This window comes from Gopherus flavomarginatus, chromosome 11 (assembly GCF_025201925.1).
Source record: "Gopherus flavomarginatus isolate rGopFla2 chromosome 11, rGopFla2.mat.asm, whole genome shotgun sequence".
Taxonomy (NCBI): Eukaryota; Metazoa; Chordata; order Testudines; family Testudinidae; genus Gopherus; species Gopherus flavomarginatus.
This window is the reverse complement of record NC_066627.1, coordinates 23,767,190-23,786,257: the sequence shown is the minus strand read 5'-3', so window position 1 is coordinate 23,786,257 and position 19,068 is coordinate 23,767,190. Positions and strand designations below refer to the sequence as shown.

The following is a 19,068-nucleotide window of genomic DNA, read 5'->3' as shown; positions in this document are numbered from 1 at the left end:
ACGCTGTACCCGTCCACACTACAATGCACTTTAAATCAATTTAAAGGGCTCTTAAAATCGATTTCTGTACTCCTCCCCAACGAGAGAAGTAACGCTAAAATCGATATTAACATAACGATTTAGGGTTAGTGTGGCCGTAAATCAAAGTTATTGGCCAGATAGTTATAGTGATAGCTACCCACAGTGCAACGCTCCAGAAATTGATGCTAGCCTCGGACCATGGACGCACACCGCCGAATTAATGTGTCTAGTGTGGACGCGTGCAATCGACTTTATAATATCTGTTTAATAAAACCGGTTTAAGTTAATTCGAAATTATCCTGTAGTGTAGACGTACCCAGTATCAGCTCGCATGCCTGATGTATCTACCCCTGCTCTAGTCTCTGCATACATGACTCTCTCCTCCCACGCACTCAGAGTCGAAGTAACAGCTAAACCATGCTCTGCTTCTGATTACCTATTTGCAGTCGCTATACCAGTCCTATCCATGACAGGGGAGGCTGTTTAACTAACCAATCAGCCCATTTCCAATGTTCTTAGGCTAAGGAACAACGTTCACGCAAATGCTTCTCAAATGCTGGTGACTTTCAGGTTCTGAAAGGGAACAGCGATAAACACACTACCCCTGGTGCTGGCTATTCATACAGATCCCTAACTTTGTCACACACCATGCACCCCAGGCACTGGAATCAACGCTGAACAACTAATCAGTGCAGGTAAGAGAGGCCAAAGAAACTGTCTGGGGGACAGCTGCCAGATGGGAAGGCCAAACAATCACACTGCAGAAGAACAGCCTTGCCAGAGGAGCGGCTGTGTAACGGCAGGTCCTTGGCAAACCGTGGCAATGGGGAACAACTCTGATCCCAAAGGGAAGCATTCTGCAGACCCAGTGACATGCTGGCTGTGGCTGGCCTGGGCAGTAGGGCAGCAAGCTACAGGTGCATAAATCTGGGCCCAGCTTCTGCTATGGACAGGAAGGTAAAGAGAAAGAGGACAAAGAGCAGGGAAGACATGGAGGAAGAAACAATGGTCTGTGGAGATGAAGGAGAGTTCTGTAAAGGGAGAGCAGGCTCAGAGTTTAACTCTTCCTCTCGTTCTCGCTTTTCTCTCTCCCTCCCCATATTAGTTTCCCCTTCTTACTCACCCTCCATCATTTCTCATTGTAGTGAATGGAGACTCCTCCCCATTCTTCATCTGGCATGAGTCAGTCGCAGGTGCAGTTCATCAATTAAGCCCTCCTGACTGAAGCACCACTGCTCCTTTGTGCTGCCTGGATCCTTGTTTGACAAGCTTCCTTTTTTTTTTTTTTTGGTGGCGGGGGGAAAGAAGGGAGGAGGGAAGAGTGTGTGTGTGGGGGTAACTATATTCCTTCCTCTTCATTAGGAACACACATGTGGAATCACTCCTGGGTTTCCTCCTTTACCTTTTCTCTCCCAGTGTTACTGCCATGCTATGATGCTGGGGGCAGTTCTGAATGCATTCAGGGTCTGCATTGTTGGCTGACTCATGCTGCCGACATCATGCTGCAGTGCGGACTATTGGGGCGAGAGTTGTCGCACACACTGAAGTGTTGCACTGGAACTGCCTGTCGTAGACCCTGCTAGCATGAACTAACGGGTACTTAAGTTTTCAATAGCAGGTTCTATACAGGGCAGTTACAGCACAACATGTTAGCGTGTGCTGCAACGCTCATCCTCATAGTCCGCACTGTGGGACCCTGTAAACAAGCCCTAAGTCTCTTGTGCGGAGTGGACTCACTGTATATAATCTGCCCACAGTCCAGTTTTACTTTATATACGACTCTTCTGTTGACATTCTGTTACACTTAGTTGAGACTGGATCTTTAGGGGAAGCGAGCGTAGTGCATCACTATTATCACAAAGTTTTACAGCACATTTTATAGCCTCGGGTTGCCAAAGCTATCTTCATCTAGTCTGTAATACCAGCAATATATGAGGAAGTTCCTGGTATCCTCACTAGTCTCTAATTATGCTATTATTATTTACTTTTACATTATTGCTTGTTTACCAAACTCAGTTTTACTGTAATGGCCAATTCTTCATAACTAGCAAAATTATTGTTAAGTTAAAATGAGTGTTCCAAATGTTATTATTTGACAAAAGCTGCGTAACCCTGAATGAGGACATTAAATGGCAAGAACACTGCTTTAAATTCCCATTTTAATAAGTCACCACGACAGCTGTGCCTTTATAAAACACATTACAGCGGCACTCAGACCCGTATGGCTCAGGGATATATACAAATTACACAGTTTTTGTCATTCAATCAAATAAGAGGGACATTTTGACCCCAGAAATGAGTCAAATACAAGTTGTAATTCAACACCCAACAGAGGCCATGATGGTAATGTACCTTGACATCTGATCAAACAACCCTGACCATTTGCACCCCACCCCCCAAGATCAGAGAGATGCTGCATCTGTTACGACTAATACAGACCAAAGTTTAAAGATTATTAAAATAGATACAGTAGAGAGATGTTGATTTATATGCACACACACATATACACACCCCAATTTTATTTATATGCATGTGCGTGCACGCACACACACACAATCTATCTATCTATATCATATGCTTGATTCTATTCTTACCTATGCCAGGTCTCCATTAGTGTAACTCCACTGACTGTATTTACTCCCGATTTACACTAAGCGAGATAAAATTCTGGCCTTTATTTTATATAGAATCTTACCATCTCCAGTAGGATGCTTGAAGAGTACCTTTCCATTGATCTACATTGTAACACAGTGTATCTCACTACAAATTAGACTGTACTGCTCTGACTAACATGCATACGGTGGGAGAAACTGCATAAGTAGGTAGGCCAAGGTCTGATTCTATTCACAGTTCTGCCACTGCTTCACTACAGGTGATCTCTGGCAAGCTACTCTCTGTGCTGTTTACTCATCTATTATACGGAGGCAATAACACCTACTTAAAGGGTACTGTGAGCTTTAGTTAGCTAACATCTGTAAAGCGCTTTTAAATTTTCACTATAAGTGGAAAAGACCATTAATACCAAACAAACCAATCTTATACACATATCAAACTGCATTCCAAATTTCTTAACCTTTGCCTTCACAAGCATTCACATTGCTAGGCTAGTCTCTCCATTCATTTTTTAAGCATAGTCCCACTTCTGTCTTATTTTGCACAGTACACTGGATGGTTGGTAACCTGTACATTCCTCAGGATTTTACATTATTTAGCTACTCCTCTTCCTTTCAAAAAAAGGAAACGGACAAGGGTGAAGAATGATACCCTGCCAACTTTATCAGACACAACAGATACTTCACTCATCTCAGGGGTCAAATGTCCATCGTCGTTTGATCAGATGTCAAGTGGCATTAATACCCTGGCCCCTGTTGGGGGTTGAATTGCATTTCACATTTGACTCATTTCTGGGGTCATATGTCCCTCTTGTTTGATTGAACGACAGGAATTATTCTCATGGAGCAGTTTCTGCCACTGTAGCTAAGGGTCTGTCAGCATTTCCATTAGGCTATAGGCCTGCATGTTCATGGGTTTAGTTCTCCACTGAGACAGCCTCTTTCTGGCATGAAAATATGACATATAATGAATAGCCTGGGAGCAAATCTTTCAAATATAAGATTCAGGGAAATAGTGGATTGGTTAGCTTTAAGATGTACAATGCTGTTGTGTATATAAAATAGCAGCTCTGGAACATGCTACTGCTTACAAGGAAAGAAGTGTACACACAGTTAAAATAGGGAATTGGGTTCTGAGCCTCACTTTACTGCTATGAGACCTCAGAAAAGTACTCAGGACACAATTCTGCAAGGTGCTGAGTCACGGGAGCTGAAGATGTGCAACCCCTTACAGGCGCTGCTTATCACAGGATCAGGCTCCTTAATCTCTCTTTGTCAGTGTCCCCATTTGTCTCAATACCCCCAACTGTATCTACCCGATGGGAAAGGAAGAGGTGAGAGGCTTAATTAATTGTTGGCAATGCACTTTGAAATTCCTGGATAGAAAGTGCTAAAAGAGAGCAAAGTTTTATCATCATCAAATTGCAGTTATAAATACTACACATGGAGGCCATTTAAATCCAAAAGGCTAAAAGCCATTACGCTCAATAGAAAAATGATCAAATCGTAAATCTAATCCCCAGTTGGTATTTTGGAACAAAAGTGCAGGAAAGCACAACATTGCATTTTAAAAATAAGCTGCAGCATGTAAGCAAAAAAGAGAGTTAGGTCTTAACTACTATAGATGTATAGGGCCAGATTCTCCACTGCATCACACTAGCCTAATCTTGGACTGGAGTAACTCCATTGATTTCAACAGGTTTCACAAAGTGACCCCAGCATGAAACTGGTGTAACACTTCAAAAGTCTAGCCCATATTTTAAAGCAAAGCCTTCCTGCCCAAAATTAGCTCTTATATAAAACAGATAATCCATTAACTTTAACTTAGAATTTCTCAGATGTCACTGATGAATTTGACCCGAACAATATATTCTGACCATCACTGACGTGCAGTCACCTCTGGGGTGGAACGCAGCATCTACTGTAAGAACATAAGAGCTTCCATGTGGGTCAGATTGTGGTCCATCTTGCCCAGCAGAATGTCTCAGACAGTGGCTCATACCAGAACTTCAGGGGGAGTGTACAGAACAGGGCAATTATGGAATGATCTACCCACCTTCCACTCCTGGCATCCAGTAGTCAAAGGTTTGGCGTCGCATTCCTGAGCATCTTGGCTAATAGCCACTGGTGGACATATCCTTCATTAACTTAACCCAGGTCTTTTTTGAACCCAGTTATACTTTTGGCCATCACAAATTCCCATAGCAATGAGTTCCACAGGTTAGTTGTATATGTGAAAAGATATAATTTATATTAAACCTGCTGCCTAGTAACTTCATTGGGTGATCCCTAGTTCTTGTGTTTTGGGAAGGGGTAAATAACACTTCCTTATTCACTTTCTCCACACCAGTCATGATTTTATAGACATCTATCGTATCCCGCAGTAGTTGTCTCTTTTCTAAGCTGAACAGCCCTGATCTTTTTAGTCTCTCCTCATATGGAAGCCGTACCTAACAGTACACAGTGGCGCTATGTAAAAATTCAGGACAGGAAATGAAGAAAAAGCCAGATCCATTGGTTATAATGTAATGGATGCTACAATTAGTAACGATGGTTTCTATTTATCCCCAAGGAACGTGGGTTCTGAATGGTGTTCCAGTGCATGCTGTAAAGCTGTACCTGTGGCGCTGACTTACCTGCCTCTCAAATGAGATTCTGGAGCTGTGCTCCTGAACGTAATGTGCTTGGCAAACACTAAATGACGTCTGGAGTGCTCCCTGTAACACAACCCTTGTGTTCTTAGTAATGAAGTCATGGTCAGGGTAATAAAACGCTCTAAGGTAAACAAGCAATCATGAGAAAATAAACAATGGCAGGGCTAACGACTAATGAGGGTGGAAGCTGGGAATACTGAATGACTGCTGCCATTACACAACAGGTAAAGCTCCTTTTGGCAACCCTGGAATGTGCTATGAAACCTCATGGTAACACTGGGATGCTTTCAGGGCCTGGGTCAAACTTCTCTCACTCCTTCCGTCCTGCTTCTATCCCTGCTCTCTTCCCCCCGCCGCCGCTCGGCAAAGTTTAGTAATGGGCTCAGGAACAGGGCAGTGAGGAGAGACTTGGTTCTTTGACTGCATGACCCACACCACTGGGCATGCTTGGAGGCTTAACACCAGCATAGGTAGAATAATGTCCGTACCAGTAACCTGATACTTTGTCTTGTGCTCTTCACTTCTTCCTTCTTCCAGGTCCACTACTCTTCCCTGTCAGTCAGTCCAAAAGCATGGTGCTAGAAGGTGTCAGCTAACATGCCCCAGAAGTCTGGTGTAGAGGAGACACCCCATACCTTTGATATGTGTTAAGCAGCCAAATTGAAATGTTGTAAGGCAAGTAGGGCCCTGTCTAGACTAGGATTTTAAGGCATGTCACCAGATGAAGTTACCGAGCTTCATCTACAAATGAACTTTAAAGGTCAATCAAGACAAACCTTTTGCCTCCTCCCAACTTTTCTCACATTGCCTCCCCCCACCCAGCTCCAAACAGCCTTCCTCCCACTTCCCATATAGCAAATGACCCCACTCTCCTCCCAAAGCCTTGACTTCTCTTGGGAATCTTAGAATGTCAGGGTTGGAAGGGACCTCAGGAGGTCATCTAGTCCAGCCCCCTGCTCAAAACAGGACTAATTCCCAGACAGATTTTTGCCCCAGATCCCTAAATGGCCCCTCAAGGATTGAACTCACAACCCTGGGTTTAGCAGGCCAGGGCTCAAACCACTGAGCTATCCGTCCCCCCTCACCACCACCACCAAGAAGTGTGAGGTCAGTCTAACGAGACAATTCACTTAACAGCAGGATACGTTGGCCAATCTGGACAGTCTCTATGCAAAAGAATAAATGGACACAAATCTGACATCAGGAATCATAACACTCAAAAACCAGTAGGAGAACACTTCAGTCTCTCTGGTCACTCAATAACAGACCTAAAAGTGGCAGTTCTTCAACAAAAACAACTTCAAAAACAGACTCCAAAGTGAAACTTCAAAACTGGAATTAATTTGCAAACCAGAAATCATCAGATTAGGCCTGAATAAAGACTGAGAGTGGCTGGGTCATTACAAAACCTAAACCTATTTTCCCCAATACTAATTTCACCATACTGTTACTCACACACTTGTCAACTGTCTGAAATGGATCCTCTCAATACCACTTCAAAAGTTATCTTTCCTCCCTTGGTATCCTGCTGTTAAGTGAATTGTCTCGTTAGACTGACCTCACACTTGGTAGGACAACTCCCATCCTTTCATGTATTTATACCTGCTCCTCTATTTTCCACTTCATGCATCTGATGAAGTGGCTTTTAGCCCATGAAAGCTTATCCCAAATAAATTTGTTAGTCTCTAAGGTGCCACAAGGACTCCTCATTGGTTTGGCTGATACAGACTAACACGGCTACCACTCTGAAACCTGCTACCAGTGCATGTCCACTTCACAAACTGCTTGTGGAGTCTTCACATCTTGCTGTCTGTCTGAAAGGTACCTCCCCACCTCCAATGACGCCTCTCTTGGTTTTACCACTGGCCCCATTTGCCTCTTGGCTTCCTCCTTTCCCCTCTTGTCTCTCCCACTCCTTTCTCCTGTTGCCTCTTCCCATTCTTGCCCTCCTCTGTTACCCCACCTATGTCCTTCCCAGCCCTCTCTAGTCCTTATGCCACAGAGCAAGGGAACCGAGCAGCCCAGGAGGAACAAGCATGGTGCCATAGGGCAAGGGTGGGCTTTGCAGGCAGGGGGAATATGCTTCTCTCTAGAGGCATTAGACTGGGAGCCCAAAATCATTCTGCAGATTAAATCAGGGAAGACACTATATATGCTCTCCTCTTTCCCATGCAGATTGACTGGGAAAACGTCAATTTATAGGGCTACAATAAAAAAGAGCAAAGAGAAGCGGCAATAAATGGAAAGCAAATAAGAACAACAAAGCTGTCCCAGCAGGTGTGCCAGGGAGGGCAGCTGACAGGGGTCCTGTTAGCAAAGACAGGAGCAAAGGACACCACTACCCCTGAGCTTTCCTGCAGCTCAGCTAACAAGCTGGAGGGCCCCAGAGAGAAAAATATTCTCCTCAGCAGGAAAGAAAAGGTGGAAAAGGCAGCTGAGCTATCATGCAAGTCAGGCTACGAGGCCCCAGACTGGATTGACAATGCCATACAGAACGCTAACAGACACATACAGCACTGCACACAGGAACTGTTCAGTACTCCTCTGCCTCCTTAACTGTGCTGCCACTGACCTCCCTTCCTGGATGGCAGCATGTCCCTTCATGCTGGTCTCTCCAAACCAAACCCCACCACGCTGGCTCCACCGATGTCCTCCCTCATATCTAGCATGTGCTCCTCCTCAGCATTGAAAGGGCTTGGGAAGATACCCCATTCTTCACAAACTGCCTCTCGTGTAGCCAGCCAGTAGGCTGAGTGGTGTTACCCTTAGGCGACCTTATGCCCAGCCACAGTTAATTCCTCCCTTCTTAATTTTTTTAAATTTATTTTGTGTTTTAAAACATGGCTTGAATTTCCATTTGAATTAACTATTTATTAGATTTAAGGGTAATTTTTTTTTCTAACCTTCTCCTATTTTAAATCTGCACACTTATTCCCAAGTGCATGACAATGTGTCTTTCCTGATTAGAAAGTCATCTCCTCTGCCTAGGAGGAGGAATTTACTCATCCTCTCTTAACAGAGCTTCTTATTCTGGTTTCCCTCAAGTTACCCACATAATAAGGAAGCAAGATATCACAAGGTCTGAGAGATAAATGTTATCACTTTACAATAGGAAATACAAATGGTTCTTTTTGGCTGCAGTTCAAGTCCCAGTACAGTCCACTCTCCCACACTATATTACTGATTTCATATTCAAAGTGGCCAGGTGAGTCATGCTGCGCATTGGACTGGGAACTTCTGACCTTTCTTAATGAGCATGTAAAGTTATTGCTCCTTGAGTTTTTTCTAACACAAGGACTCCCAGCCCTTCTTATGATTCATACTCCGTTAATAGACTTTGGTCTCCATCCTGAAAGATGCTAAACACCTGCAATCCCAGTAGCTTCAGTTCAGACATTTGAGAATCACTTGTTCTTTTGATCCTGATAAGCAACAGACAATTCCCTTGCTGTTTCAGCCCCACTGTTCAAGCATGGTGGGTGCACAGCGCTTTGCTGGGGCCCTTTTACAATTCCTGGACAAGTTAAATGAGAACAAGCACTGATTATCCAAAGGGGTATCTCCTTCCTGTCCTGCCATGCACAAGCTGCACGGTACTCTCAGAGCTGACACTGGGCTCCCAGCCTGCAAGGCTCTGTGTGCTCTGGCTCTGAGGTCAGTAGGACTATGTGCATGCTTAAAATTAAACACACCTTAAATGCTTTGCTGCATTGGGGCCAGACTGCTCAGAGCCTCGTGGGATCAAGCTCTTTGAGATCAGACAACACAGGAAAATTCGAGCTCGTCAGCAGCACTATCCAGTTCCCAATGAGAGAAGGGTTAACTCAAGCTCAGCTTCCCCCTTTTCTTGCCCAGGTGCTGAGGAAGTAGGTGCTTGGAAATCTGAGGTGGGGGACTGTCTTTGGGGAGGTCAGACTGCACACTCAGGGTTTAGCAGACAGAGTGAACCATAAACCTAACAAGTGGCCAAAACTCGCAGTCTATCTGGCATATTTATTTTATTGTGACCTTGTTCTCAAAACACAAGACACTGCTCTTGCTATGTATTTGTTTCCACGGAATCATTTTAACACCTGATGATTGCAACATACAAGCCTTTTCCACCCTCAGAAATGTCTTGAGCAAGAGCAGCCCCTCTCCTTTGGAGCTGGTGCAACACAACCACTCCATGCCATCTTTGAAAGCCCATAGCAGAGTGTCTGTCTCCCTCTGCATGGATCTGAGAAGCTCATGTAAGCTACTTCTCAAGAAGGCAAACAATTTTTCTTCTTGTCTTCAGTTTAACATTTGTTTTACATCGTTTTCGATATCTGATCTAGATGTGAACACATGATTCACTAGCCTCAAAACTGATAGCCTTGACGAGGTACGTGAGAAGCCTGAACAACAGGAATATACTGTAACTTTGTCCCAGACAGCAGATAATCAGCTTCCAGGGAACTAGGAAGCTGGTAATATTTTGTGCCTGGATAGAAATCCTCACACGGACTTATTATGAAATCTGTGATGCAATAACTTAACACAACTTTACCTGGCATAGTTTACAATGGACACTGCTATGGGAGCTAAGCCTACAAATAGATACACTTTAACCTGGAACCCATTTTAAAGCCCTTACCTTACATTTCAGAAATTCTCATGACAGACTTGTATTTTTGTTCAACTGGTAGCAGGACGCCAATATAATATCAGGCACCTCTCCAACTGGGAGGCACTGCCGCGTTTTCCCATGACACCATATCATTAAGGTCTGACTCCCAGGTCGAGTAGATGTACATGCGTTAGCTCTCACTGAGCTAGCGTGCTAAAAATAGCCATGTGGCCATGGTAGCACAGGCAGTGGCTCAGGCCAGCTGCCGAAGGACAATCCTGTCTGATATCCTAGGTATGTATCCGGGCAGCTGGCCTGGCCAATATGGCCACATTGCTGTTTTTAGTGCACTAGCTTTTTTGTTACACTCTTGACAGCTCATTGGCACTGGCAGCGTGGCATGGATGGAAATGAAAGCAGAATTTGTCTCTCTGGGTTGAACTTTCCAAAGCAGTCAAATGACTTGGAGAACAAGTCCATAAAGTCAACAGGACTTCAGCTCCTGCATCGCTCAGCCACTCTGAAAATGCTACCCTCTGCGTCTTCCCAGCCCACGTAAGCAAAGTGACCCTTACCTGATTCGCTGATAGGAACTCCTGATTATTGTCATTCATTCCCATATACATGTTCTCCCCGTCAAACTGGAAAGACAAAAGGAAGTGACAGTTAGTGAAATGCAGAACATGTTACCTCCCTCTTTCCTCGATGGGCTTTTTGGATCCCATGCATTTTCCACCCCCTCAACATGGAGAGTCAAGATCTGAGGAACAAACTAGTTAGTTGTTTTAAATAACTGTTTACTCAACTTCTTGCCTAGGGTTTTTGGGCCCAGGTTATAACCTCAGCCACGTGAGAGTCTGAAACAGACCCACAGTACACACTCAAAGAGGAACCATCCAAACAGACCTAAAACACTAAAAGGCACTAAAGCCTACTGAGAATAACTGACTTTCCAAATCCTCTCATCTCTCAGACACCTTGCTCAGTTACCCCCAGCCCTCTCACAAACAAAGCCCCTCCATGGAAGGCCCTTCGGGAAAATGCTAGGCAGAACAGTTTGGTTTTGTCAGAGGGAAAGCAGGGAGATAAAAATTGTACTTGCAGCATGATGAAAAGCTAGCTATGCTCTTAGCGTGGTGCTGCAACACAGCTCTGGATCATATATACATTATAATAAAGGGAGACATGAACATTGATTAGAATGCCAAAGCACTGCTGTTTTAATATTTAGAAAAATCATGAATTAACCATTTTAATCATAACCATACAAATCAAAACCATAGACAATAGTTGGGGCAAAGGTTAATCAGCCTAAGAACTTACTAAAAATCACACTAAACTTTCAAATCTTTTATTCCTTATTTCTTTTCCCGCCACTGTAATGACCAAGATGTATAAGTAACAGCTATACTTTTTCCATTCAGCCTTCTTCATAGTCCTGTGCCAGCAAAACTGCAACAATATATGATACAAAGATCAGGCACTGAATGTGCAAGATTATCTTTAGCTAGGCATGATTCCTACATGCTCCTGGAATAACTGATCCTAGGTTTATGAGGCCACCCACAGAGACCCCATCAAAATCAGGATTTGCAGCACCAAAATTACAAGCCTCTCTGCCACTTGAGCTAAAAGTACATTGCTCCAGCTATGTGTAAGTAGCAGGCTGTTAAAGTGGCCAGGGCCAGCTACTGTTACATGTGCTTTATCCATGTGTGAGACTGGCACTTTTTGATCTGCTTGACTCAGTCAATTACATCATTACTCCTGATACCACACTTGCCTCCTTGGTTGCAAACCAGGATATCGCGAGCACTGAGTAGGAAGCTGTTTGGGAAAAGAGGCAGGTTATAAATGAGACTCATGGGAGAAGGTATCTATTCATCGGCAAATTGTAACCTGCAATGAGGAGACGGTGGCAAGCATGGCAGTTTACAGGGATTTTGATTAAACAGTCAATCTCTAAAAGTTTACTGGAGAGCAGCATTCCCTTTTCCCCTTCTGTTGGAAGACACAACACACCCTGCACATCACAGTGGGTCTGTCAATTCAAACTAACAAGCAAGAGCTAATGAGCTAAGCATCCTGCATTCTGAAGCACTGTTCTAGACCCTTGTCATAGTCATAAGGCCATGTCACATTGACCAGAGTCTTTACAAAATATGGAGGAGAGGTGCACTATAGGCCTGTATTTGGCTAGAAGAAGCCTTAATTGCTTTGGAATGAAAATGTCCTGAGGACACAGAAAAATCATTTCTTCTTTTCAGTTTACAAAGCTCTGTGCGGGTCTGAGTTCCCTTTGCATTACTCCAGTTCTGCACCAGAGTAAGACTGTGGGAAATCAGACCCCATGCCTGCAGGGAACTTTCTTTCTCTATACCAGCTGGAAACTCAGCAAGAAGCCATTCCCTTTTCACTCCGGCCTCTGACTGCAGCAGGTCTCTTCCCTGTGGCTGGTCAAAGATGAGTCCATTCCAGAAGCAGATTGAGAATGACCTGGCGAGGCTTGTATGATCAGCTCAATCGGAACTTACATGCTCCCCTTGCATTCAGCATCAGACAACTAATCCAGTTACTAGACTCCAGAACCTTGGAGCTGCAAAACTCTTGCTGTTAATCAGCTAGAACAGCTCTCTCGGAATCAGAACCAAAAAAACCCTCCAGAACGGTCTCTGGCTCAAGGCATTGCTGAGACAATTCCTGAGGCTCAGTTCACAAATGAATTATGGCAATACAATGGGATACGCCTTAAAACATTTCTGAGTTAGAGTCGGTAGTATTGGTTCTAAATTACACAATAGTCTTAGCAAGAGGGAGAGAGAGTCCTGTTGCCCTTACAAGCCAGAGGATGAAATGGAGATGCTTGGACACTCTGTGCTTCTGCTCCTGACTATAAAACAGATACCAGTTGTGCATTAACTGACTGGTAAATGAATCATAGAATACCAGGGTTGGAAGGGAACTCAGGAGGTCATCTAGTTCAACCCCCTGGTCAAAGCAAGACCAATCCCCAGACAAATTTTTGCCCTAGGTCCCTAAATGGCCCCTGAAGGATTGAACACACAACCCTGAGTTTAGCAGGCCAATGCTCAAACCATTGAGCTATTCCCCCCTCCAAATTGCTAGTGAATGCCTAGTGAATTGCTCACATAATAACAATGAAAGAATATAAACACAGCCAGATGAAGATTATCAGTCTCACTATAGACTATTAATTATACTTCAGTTTCTCAGAGTTGCAAGAGTCCATGGAGTTTAGAAAGCCCATGGGAGCAGCACAGCTATATTGCCACACAGCTGTGTGTCAGGGGAGAGACACCTTCTCATGGCCAGATTATCCTCGGGAATCAGAGAACAATCAAATTAAAAGACACCAAATTACACAAGATGATATGACAACCATTAACTAGCACTGATGGTGTAGCACTGCAGCAGCTTCATCAGGGTTAAAAGGTGAGCCTGTTCAAATGTGGGACAGCTTCCCTTACAGCTAATGGTGGAGAGGAAACTTCATGAGATCAGTCATAAGAGATGATGAGCAGCTCCAGCTCCTGGTAACTTCCCTAGGAGTTCTGGGCTGATCTCTCAGAAGCTGACCGTGTATTATTACATATAAAAATACTAATTAAAAGTATTTGTAAAATATTCATCTCCATAGCTGGATGCTTTTAACGCAGTTCATATGTAAAGCCATTATGTTTCTCCAAGTGTTAAGTTTCCCAAGCAGTCATGTCACCCAAATACTCGACTGTCTCCCTGCTTCACTACGCCTTTAAAGGCAGAGCATGCAGAGGCTGCAGGATGGCTGGCGCAGAATGCGAGACAGCCTGGTGGAGACTGTTCAGACACTGGAAAGGAGTGGTGGGGCTGTTTGAGAGGGAGAAGCTTATAGGACTAGCCATTATCAATATTTATGAGAAACTAACAGTATAGGGTAGGTAGCTTCTTCACTGGGAAGGGCACTGAACTGGGAGTCAGCAGGCTTGGGTTCTATTCCCAGCGCTGCCACTGGCCAGCTGGAGAACCCTGAGTAAGTCACTTCCTCTCTCTACACCCCAGTTTCCTTGTTTATAAAATGGGGATGATGATAATTCTCCACCTTTCATAAAGCAAGATCTGCAGACAAAAAGCATGAGATAGTTGCTAAGTATTCATCACTGGGGTATGCTCCACTCTTGGCTGCAGTATGCTCTCATCTACATCGTATTTGTACCAGTGTTTTGTCTGGTTAACACCAGTGTAAGATCAGAAGCAGGGTCACAGGCTGCTGACTGCCTCTGGTCCTGTGCAGAGGACCAGGATATAGGCAACACTGGAGATTAAACCTCATTTTGTGGATTTAAGTGGAGCATAGTCTTGTGCTGACCTTTGTCGAAGGGTGAATTTCACCCTTTCCGGGCAATTTATAAACTCCTGGAAGTCACTAAATCCAAGTAATTCCAGGGCACCAGGTCTGCAATAATTTTCTAAACTAGCATGGGCACATGCTACCTAAAGGGGGACAAATGGTGTGTAGGAGGGTATGGCCAGGCATTTTAATTGTTCTCCAGATTCTTGACTTTAATTTAAAATACAAATTTAGTCTCCAGCCATTATGGTTGCTAAGAAAACCTTGAAAATATGGCCTAAAGGGAACATATGCAGATTCTGTCTGAGTTTGCAGAGAGCCTGAAACAATAGCTTAGAGATGTGAACTGCACCATGTATCTCCATGGTTGCTAACTTGGATGCCATTGATGACACTTTAAATGTTAGCCTTGTTAATTATTTCAGTCCTCAAATCATGTAAGAAAGAAGAAGGAAGATCAACACAATCTTTGCTGAGTGCCTTGCTCATTCTGATAGGCCTTTAACACCACATGGTGGGACAGTAGCAGGAGTACAATCAGTTTTCCTGAAGACAGTTTTCAACAGACTAGGAAACACTGCCATAGAGCATGGTGCTGCTTTCATTGCTATTCCCAGAATAACCATGGTCTGGAGAGAGTTTGCTGAAGTGAATAAAAATAGGTCTTTGTTCATATAAGGTATGATGGGGTGTTCGCCCCACACCAGAAAGGAAGGTGTTAAAAGCAGTTCAGAGAGGCTGCACAGTGAGCAACTTATTGGAGGGAGGCTGCACAGAACAGCCAGTCAGGCCCAGTGGGCTCACATAAAGGGAACTGCAGGGCCAGAATGAGTCTGTTGCTGTAGAGAGCTCAAGAAGAGAGGATTGTGTTTCTAGTGGGCTGCAGGAAAGTAGTACCTTGGAGAGAGCAGTTGCTGGCAGGGACCAGAGAGAGCAAAAAAGAGCTCCTCGCTGGCTGCTGGGACATGCTGGCTGGAGGCTCTCAGAAGAGGGTAAAGAAGGTCCTGGAGCCACAGGGAAGTGGCCCAGGGAATTGAAGCAGCACTGCCAGAGAAGTTAGAGAGTTGCAGCAAGAGGCTGCTATCCACATGGTATCTGGGCTGGGACCCAGGTTTCCCCCACTCGCCACTGGGGAAGTGTCTGGACTATAGAACTGGGAGATGCTCCTCTTTCCCGAATAGTGACACGGCTATAGGTTCCAAGTCATGAAGATGACGTTGCGATTCCTGGACTTAGGTAGGTCTGCAGGCGGAAAAGATGGTGGGAGACACACCATCTGGAGAGGGTGCACCAGCCGAGAGACCTAATCCCCAAGACAGCCAGCAGGGGGTGCTCTGGTGAGTGAACTCCATCACATGGGGAAAATAAAGCATAGTGGAAAGGGGAAGGATTTCTCTAGATTTTACCTACTGGAGATATTGTCACCACCAGGTCATCATTTCCTCTTCACACTACGCACACTGGCAAAGCCACGCTGCTAACAGCCTGTAGAGTGGACTGAGTATAAGTGCAAAGACCACACCCTGAATTTAGCCCTGATGCAAGCAACTTAATTAAAACGCAACGGCCCAGACTCCAACCTCCATCCCATCAGTGTAAATCTGGAGGAGTTCCACTGGTTTACACTAATGTAACCGAGATCAGGATCTCGGTCTGGTGGAGCTGAACTCTGACAGCAGGGCCTTCAGAATGCAGAAGATGAAGTCTGCTCTTGTTTACACCAGTGCAGAGTGGGTATAAAATGCTACCACATCAGAATAGTACCTGTTTCACACCCACTTTGTGCAGGTGTTAATGACGACACAGGGTCTCAGCCCCACAGAGACATACTGCCTTCTTGTTCAACCTGCTTGGCATTAGCAGAATTCAGAGACCAAGGGCCTGGTTCTGAGCTGATTAAGGACCAATTCCAGCAATGGGATCAGCTAGCTCAGACCCTTATATCTGCACAGAAACCCATCGACACAATGGTGGGCCAAAAAGGTCCTCTCCAGCTGATTTCATTGCAGGATTGAAGCCTTGCACTGGTGTAAATCAACAGCACAAATATTTTTGACAACACTCCAGACATGTGAAAGCTGGTGTGCGTATTTGGATACTGAAGGCGAATCATACGACAAAGCACTTTGGCAAGAAGCTCCATGTATATACATAATATTTTCTGCTGGGGAAATAATTGTTTCTACCACTGAAACAAATCAGTTAGTTATTCTCACTGTAGAAATTCTCAGCAGTAGAAAAACAACCTCTTTCCAAAGTGACAGTATCCCTACCGTCCTATAAACTGTACAGATCCATCTGCAGTATCTTTTCACATACACGCTCACTCTTCCACCCCTTTAATGCCAAATGTTTTGCAAACTTAGGAAAAGAGCTATTTGCAGCACCCTCTTCATAGGAAACCTATAGAAAATAGACCTCATTTGAAAGTTGATATTATATACAAGTCTTTCTCTGGAGCAAATTCAAAATAGGAAAAGCTCTCTCTACACCATTCTATTTGGCAGAACAAATTTGTTTTATTGCTTTATACCATTTTGTCCCATCCCCCACTCCTTCATAATAACTATAATGAATCCTGTCCCGAAAATTACTGTGCCACTGATTGCCAACTTGAGCAGTGAGGCTGAAAATCAAGACTCAAAATGCAGTGGAAACTTCGGAACTTCCCCACTGCTGATTAGATTTTTTTCCCCTCCAGGCTATAAGGTTGCAAACAAATTTATTAGAAATTCTCAAGTCAGGATATTTTTTCAATTACATGTTTGCCACTTATGCACTAGCCAGGTAGAGCAGATGAATAACGTGCTCTCTTGCTCACTCTCATCATTATCATTTTGCCACAAAATGCATTTAAAAATAAGCAGTCCCATCATTCCACATTGATTTACTGCAGAAACAAACATTTTAATATTTGCCTTTTGTTGCCGTTATTTCCTCCCATTTCACTTTGGAGTAACTCCTCATGCATGTCAACATTCGAATCCATTTCCAGATCTGAGCGCAAACATCCATCATACTCCATCTCTGATAAAAATTGATCTGGCTCATTTCTGAATGATCTAGGCATGCTGAGAGCTGAGCATAAAACTTTCTACTAGTCCTTAATTTGAAAGAAATGTAGTCTTGTGCTATTGCCTTAACCATTTTTCTGCTCTTTTGTAATTATTTAATAATGGCCACGATTTGGTAAAAACTATATTAAATAAATCAATGGGTGGGGCTAATTCTCACCTTCGTTAGTTATTTACACACATGTAAAGTGAATGCAAAGTAGATGCAAATTGTGATCATAATGATTTGATAGCATTGTACACCCAAGGTGAGAATGATAATGTCAGGCAGTGAATGCAGCCCTGTGTATCAAAACTTGGAAAAGAGGGGTTTCTTTTTATGTACCCTGGACCTGATTCTTATCTCACTTACACTGGTGCAAATTAGTAGTAACTCCATTAAAGTCAATGGAGTGTTTCTGGTGTAAGTGAGATCAGAACCAAGGCCCCTATTTTTAAGAGAACCCATTTCTATACAAGCCCAACTGAGATTTGCCTTACAAAATCAACACGAGACGTACACAGCTAGATTTATCCATCCCAAAAATTTCAGGAGAAAAAAAGCCAAAATACTCTGGAACTCTGACGTGTAAAACACATAAACAAAGAACATCTAATAGATGTTTCAGCCGTGCTGGCCACACTTACTCCTACTGTTTTGCTTTTGGAGTCAATGTATATTAATTAAGTATGAGGCACACTCATCTCATAGAAAAGGTTATAATCCTACTGACCTGTTGAAGACTTCCAGAATTGAGCTCACGGGGCCTGATTTTCTATGGCTTTGCAACATGTGTGGCCATTTCCACCTTTGCAGCATGGCTGTAAAATGCTACCACCAGTGGGACTGAGTAGAGAATTCTGATTTATTAGCACAAAGGGTGCAAATGATGACAAGACGTAAAGCAGTGGAGAATTGGGACCACTATCAAAATGGGACAGTGGGCTTGATTCTGCAAGCCTTACTCAAATGAGCAGCCCCACTGAAATCAGCTGGGCTATTAGCATAAGGGCTGTATGCCCGGGTAAGTGAGGAAGCATCACAAATGTTGTCAAATACTTTAGGTCCATAACTCAACCTATATGAAAACTGTTCTAGTCTATTAGGAAATGTTCTCCAAATGCTAGGTAGCTTGCCTTTCAATTTTTCTTTTTAGTCCAGTTTGTCATGGAGAATGTACAAAAATGTCCATTCTCTTAATTCAGCTCTTGCCAAGGAAAAAATTTGCACAGCAGCAGCCACAACTGAGGGAGCACTCTATACTGGGCACAGAACTGGCATTTTTAAAGGGTTTTTTTTTAGTTCTACTTTGGGCTGGCTTATGTCTAGTTGTTGTTTTTGCAGAATGATGGGTGTTTTGACTTATAAATGTGCTCACAGGTCACTATGGGTGCATGTTAGTAGGATGAAAATGAATAAAAATAATAAAAAAAGAAGATGATGATGCAGAAACTAAACCAAAGCAGTTGTGAAATCTTCCGTTCTGGGTAAACAAGTATAAATGTTTGCCATTCAGAATGGACAAAATTGGTAAGACACATTATTTATTTCCAAGCTTCTGAGAGGAGTTACCAGTTCTCACAGATCACATGATATTTGGTGATTTTCTTAAAGCTTCAGCTTCTGGAGTCATGGGGTGATATGAGACTCTCAGCTTTCAATTTAAAAAAAAAGGAAATTTCCAGTTCTCAAGTCTGCAGAGAAAAAACTTGAAAATGTGAACCCTAAAGACTCAAAAAAGTCAAAAGGCATACATCTGGTTTTTTTTTTAAATCTTATGATTTTTAG

The 19,068-nt window shown here is 43.5% G+C and overlaps 1 protein-coding gene across 4 annotated transcripts in view; it reads right to left on the bottom strand.

The window, feature by feature from the left end:
* TOX2 (TOX high mobility group box family member 2) overlaps positions 1-19,068 on the bottom strand; it is a 259,226-nt gene that overhangs the window by 152,235 nt on the left and 87,923 nt on the right. For all 4 annotated transcript variants that reach the window (XM_050917362.1, XM_050917365.1, XM_050917364.1 and 1 more), the window contains exon 2: positions 10,454-10,519. In XM_050917362.1, coding sequence (XP_050773319.1) covers positions 10,454-10,519 — 66 coding nt within the window. The remainder of the gene's footprint in view (positions 1-10,453; positions 10,520-19,068) is intronic.